Genomic DNA, 5,589 nt, shown 5'->3' on the forward strand with positions numbered 1-5,589 from the left:
CAAAAAAAATATTTTATGTTAAGGAAAGCCACAATATCACAGTCACAATACTAGTACAGTTTTGCACCAGGTTTCATTTTAAAACACCATGTTATGCTTGATTTGTATTGTTAAAATGCATCAAGCATTTTTCATGCTTGATTTTTGTATTTTTCATCTTTACAGAAATAGTGTTAGTGTGTTATTTGGTGTGGGATTATCAATCATAATTTCATTATGCCATATAATTTAATTTCATACTTTAGTCAAGTAAACTTACACATAGTCATAGCTTTGTATTAAAGTTGTAGTTTACACAAAAATATTAATTCTGTCATTATTTACTCATCCTCATTTGTTCCAGATTTGTTTGACTTACTGTAGAAGTAAGTCAAAATGTGCATGGAAGAAAGAAAGTCATACAGGTTTGGAACATCATGAAGGTGATGCCAGAGTTGCTTTTTATGGGTAAACTGTCCCTTTAAATCTAAATAGCTTGAAAATAATGTAATGGTGCCAAAGCCTCTGTAGCAGAACAGTGATACAATGTAACAAATTTGGAGCATTTAATGAAGCCCTTTAAAATGGCACTAGGTATATAATTCCATTTGGGATTTTTAGAATGTTGGTTACTCTACATGATTCCTGAATAAATTACACAGAATAAAGATACTTCCAGTAAAACCTCCCAATGTACTTGTACAGATCTTTATCTTTATCTTTTTTTTGTGTGAAAAAATAAAGTTTGAATCTCAAATGTTTGATATATCTGCTTAGTAGTTAACAAAATTCAGTGATATGGACTTTGTGCCATCTTGAATGATGCCATATAACTGTGCTGACAAAGGGCTGAACTTGCTCAGATGGATTACTTATTAGTATATATTTTGTTGTAATGTCATGAAAGTTCCTTATCACACTTTACAGGGGACATTGGGTGCCTCTATTTGAAGCTGAGGGTTGTACACTGTTTATGATGTAATTTGAGGTTGTTACTTTTGTTTCATGTTGCCCTGATTTACTAAGTGTATGCATCTGTAAGACATTTTTTCATGCTTAATTATTATGTTTATCTTTAAAGTGTAAAGCTAATATACATCAAAGGCTTGTAGCCTTTAAGTTTCTTTCTACCAGTCAATGCAATTTTTCCTCAAATTGCTTGTACACTTCAGGTCTGTTTAATTGGGGTTGGAGCTGAACTATGCAGGACAGTGGCCATCCAGGAGCAGGACTGGACACCTCTGCAGTACAGAACTTTCTTCTCAGTCAAATCTTTCACTGTATGACTGTGAACATAAAAAAGTTTTTGTAACATGTAAATCATAAGCACACAGTAGCATAAAATGCATGCATTTTCAATTCCATTATAACGTTATCATGACAATTCCGACACTCTTTTCTTTCGTCTCTGTTGGAGCCACCAATAGCCTCTACATGTTTATACTTGTTTTTTTGTCGCCCCCTAGTGACATCTTGCAAAATAAAGTTTTTTTTTTAATTGCACACTATTGTGATATTTATATATATAGTTTACGGAAATTGTTTTAATTGATAAATGTTTAATAATACTTGCATACCCATTAATTAATTTGAATAGCATAATGATAAGATGGAGTTGGTGATGTGTGCATGTTAGTGTTTAAATAATAGGTTGATCCACCAAATTAATTCTGAGACATGGCTAAAAGCGCATGCGCACCGGCGAGTCCCACGACACAAGGAAACGACGCAAACAAACAAGCGCGAGGATTCCTCGTGCATCGTTTGAAGTAAGAGTGTGATATTGGACATAAATGTTTTGATACATGTATTTTTCAACGAAGCTAGAATTTGTGCTAAGTTGAAAACTGCAGAAACATTTATCTAATTGTTTTAAGGAAAATGACCGATATGCACGCGAGCGAACCTCGTCACGTTGATTTGTTGTCATGCAATGCAAATGATTTCATATTTATTTGTTAAAGTAATTCATGTCTGTGATCGTTGCCCTGTTCTGATTACGTTAGCTTATATTATTTCTAACCTCAAGCAGCATGGATTCAGCATGGACGGCTCTTGATGTAGTAACTCAGACTATGGTTCAAAAAGCGATTACTGGTATGTAAACTTTACCTGACTTCTTCTGATAGTTCCTTAAATTGCATTGGCAAGATAACAAAAAAAAAACCCCTCTATTATCTTAGGTCTGCAGGCTAAGAACTTACGAAGAACAATGCATTTATTTTACACCACTTCCTCACAGATCCCAAGACGGTTGATTTGGAGAAGCTGTCTAACGCTATTGTAGAGCAGTCATTGAAAGACCTCTCATTCTGTAAAGATGCTGGCCGAATGTGTTATGCTGTAGCTCAGGTAAGTCTTTCTTCATTAACTTGTGACTATAGTCAAAACATAAAGATGTTTTCATGAACCCACATATGTTTTTTTTTGTTGCTGTCTTCAAAAACACACAGTATGAAATCAACCTCCATTGAAACCCCTTTTTATTACATGGTGAAACATCTTTTAATCACTAAATAGGCAGAAGCTCAGAAAGCTGCTACCAGTGCATTCAGGCGAAATTTGTTGACGCGTCTACAGCAAGAGTTCACTGGCAGGGAGCAGACCCGAAACCGCTCAGTGCAGGAGTGGGTGTGTTTGGTCACATTTATCTGCAGCATATTTGATTACATAAAGGTAAAATATCTCATTCGCAAGGTTTTTCAATTTTCTTTTTTTTTTTAAAGGTTTTAGACTCTCTTATATGATGTTTTATTTTAAGGTGAACGACACACCTCTTGTGGCCCTTGTGGATCCAATATATGACTGCCTCTTTAGGTTGGCTCAGCCAGATGCCTTGATGAATGAGGAAGAGGTAAGATGTATTTCAACACAAATATTTGAAAGTAAATTTTTGAATGTCTGCTGCTTTGGAACCTTAACTCCGTTTCAAATTAATGTTGTCAAATGCTTGATAGATTTTATGCTACAGGTTTTAAGAATGTCAGAGGACAAACTAATGTTAGCTTTATATTTGTAAAATAATTTAGTGGAATATTTTACATGTGAAATTAGGAGTAATCCAAGTTTACAGTATTCATAAAACTGTAGTTGAAAAATACCCTTATGATTTTTTACTTATGATTTCTGCCGATATTCTGAAGTGCGTTTCCAAGAGACTCTTTGCGATCCCATGAAACCGTGAGAAAGACACCATATTGCCTGAATGACACCATAGGCCACTTGACAATGGAAAAAAACTGGGCATCGATCACTAAACAACCAAGGACCATACAATACCAGACTTTCAAGTGGTTATGAACAAATGTTGCTGGTAGGCATATGAGTTGTGTTCAGAAATTGGCTTAAAACATCATTTTTTTGTCTTCTGATTGGATAGAATCTGATGCTAAAGTTTTTGCTCATCATACACTACATAGTGTGAAAGTGACATGACATGTAGCCAAGTATGGTGTCCCAATTGTGCTCTGCATTTCACTCTGCATTTTCTGCTAAATCTGTTGAAAATCTGGAGACTGAATGTAACTTCATGCAGCTAGCTTTGACTCCTCCAGACTGCAAAAGTAGTGTAGTGTATTCCAGCTTTTAACAAAATACAGTGTGCTTTCTCCTGATTCCTCACAAACAGCAAAGATAGATAAAGTGCTTATTATGAATGAAGGGGCGGAGTAACATGACCATTAATAATTACAAAATAAAGTTCGTATTACCATCTAATCAAAATTTTGTGCTGAAATTGATGAATCAGCAAAAGATAATCCTAACCGATTACATTATTAAAGATGACTAAACAATTACTCATTGATATCCCTATGAAAATTGTTGAATGTAGCACCTACTTTGTCAGTACATGATTTAGGAAGCAGCAAAAGATGATTTTAACAAATTTCAGCTTATTCTGGATGCATGACTGCTAAATGCATGGATTTGCTTTGTGTTTCTAACAGGTGGACTGCCTGGTCGTACAACTCCATCGTGTTGGCGAGCAGCTGGAGCAAACAAACTCCCAGCACATGAATCAGTTGTTTTATTTGCTACGGGATGGTTTTCTCCTTCAGGAAGACCTCAGCTCCATGACAAGACTCTTGCTCCTGGAGATCTTGGAGTTCAGGGCCAGTGGCTGGACCCTCACTAACACTGCACACAAGTACTACTACAGTGAAGTAGTTGACTGAGGGGGACTGTGAAGAGGGTGATGTTCCTTGTTAGGATTAGGATTTCAAGCATTCAGTGTTTTCAGAAGGTCTAAAGAGTACTTAATGGGAGAAGAAGAAAAAAAAAACATAATAGTACTATGGAGAATTATGACAGCTTTCATGTTCATGCATTTGCATGTGTTGTGTTCAGAGTTTGAGTTTAGCTCAGAATGTTCAGTTTTGGTGTTCTCTTTTGAAGTCCGCATCACAAATCCACACTGGATATTGATTTGATGCAATAAGAAAAGCAATGACTACCAGAGCCAAACCTGTGAGCCACCAACAGTATTTTTGAATGGTAGATGACTTGTAAGATTTTTTTTGTTATTCTTAGAGGTTTGATACAATGTACATTCTTCATATTTTTACAGGCAGAAGGGGTCGTATTGCAACCTCAGAGGATGATTGTCTGACCTTTTCTTGTGTTGGTAAAACAATAGGATACCTTGTAAAAGTTCCTTAATTTTATATTAGTTTATAATGGCATACATTTGTTAAAGTTTCTGAATGGGTCAATATGTGTGAAATATGTTCAGTCATGTTGGCTGCTGTAATGTTATTTTTCAAAATTTGAGAGCGTTTACATGGTCTTGTTTATATACTATAAAGTCTGCTATTTTGAATTTCATAAGTATAAATTTTGCTTGCTCTCTAATTCTCTCTCTGTTTGCCAAGTTATAAGCATTCCATAAAGTACATGGTTGTACAATGGGGCAAAATGCCATCAAATTATTGAGGAAAATCTGCTACCCTCTGCCAGAAAGTTGTCAATGGGAAGAAGGTTTACCTTCCAACATGACAACGACCTAGAACACGCAGCAAAACTGAGCATTCAGTAGCTGGAGGAGAAAAAAGGTAAATGTCCTTGCATGGCAGTCAAAGGCCAGACTAAAATCTCTGGAATGACTTGAAGACTGCAGTCCACAATTGATCCCCATTAAATTTAACTGAACTTGAGCAGTTCTGCAGTGGGTTAATATTGCAAAGTCTAGATGTTCAAAGTTAGTAGAGACATATTTCAATAGACGTAATGCTGTAATTAAAGCAAAGGTTGTTTCAACAAAATACTGACATAAGAGGGAGATCCTTTTTCCAATTCAGTGAGTTGTTGTTGTTTTCTGACATGTTTGGTATATCTTTTACTTGGATGTTATGTTACACATCTGGATAAAACTAAAACTGTGCCCGTCTTAATTGCAGTCTGTAAAGCAACAAAATGTTCTTAAAATTATACTGTAAGTATCATTGGTTAATATGGCAAAAGTAGTGTGACATCAACAAACTTGCCCTTGTTTGCCAAATTTATCTAAGCAATTGCTTAAAATATCCCAAATATTTCATATAAACTTAAACTAATAATTACATTTAAAGGTTAACTTTTAACTTCAACATCCTTGTTGAACCTGGAACAACA

At 35.4% G+C, this 5,589-nt stretch overlaps 1 protein-coding gene across 4 annotated transcripts; it reads left to right on the forward strand.

The window, feature by feature from the left end:
* Positions 1 to 1,667: 1,667 nt before the first annotated feature.
* LOC132151940 (MIF4G domain-containing protein A) lies at positions 1,668 to 4,813 on the forward strand. Of its 4 annotated transcripts, none has more exons than XM_059560500.1 (6): positions 1,668 to 1,748; positions 2,012 to 2,076; positions 2,222 to 2,331; positions 2,500 to 2,655; positions 2,741 to 2,833; positions 3,927 to 4,813. In XM_059560500.1, exons 2-6 carry the CDS (start codon positions 2,013 to 2,015, stop codon positions 4,152 to 4,154), a joined length of 651 nt encoding a protein of 216 aa, XP_059416483.1. In that variant the 5' UTR covers positions 1,668 to 1,748; position 2,012; the 3' UTR covers positions 4,155 to 4,813. The 4 variants fall into 4 exon arrangements, with proteins under 4 accessions (XP_059416483.1, XP_059416484.1, XP_059416485.1 ...); XM_059560501.1 differs by having other exon boundaries at positions 1,669 to 1,748; positions 2,009 to 2,076; XM_059560502.1 differs by having other exon boundaries at positions 1,717 to 1,748; positions 1,986 to 2,076.
* The last annotated feature ends 776 nt before the right edge of the window (positions 4,814 to 5,589 follow it).

Source organism: Carassius carassius, chromosome 10 (genome assembly GCF_963082965.1).
Source record: "Carassius carassius chromosome 10, fCarCar2.1, whole genome shotgun sequence".
In the NCBI taxonomy this organism is placed as follows: domain Eukaryota; kingdom Metazoa; phylum Chordata; class Actinopteri; order Cypriniformes; family Cyprinidae; genus Carassius; species Carassius carassius.

What these genes read in the sequence shown, in the direction of transcription:
- LOC132151940 (XM_059560500.1), top strand. Translation starts at nt 2,013, where the DNA reads ATGGATTCAGCATGGACGGCTCTTGATGTAGTAACTCAGACTATGGTT. An exon ending in GGTTCAAAAAGCGATTACTG is followed by an intron (nt 2,077 to 2,221) that starts GTATGTAAACTT and finishes ACTTCCTCACAG; the next exon opens with ATCCCAAGACGGTTGATTTG. An exon ending in TGTGTTATGCTGTAGCTCAG is followed by an intron (nt 2,332 to 2,499) that starts GTAAGTCTTTCT and finishes ATCACTAAATAG; the next exon opens with GCAGAAGCTCAGAAAGCTGC.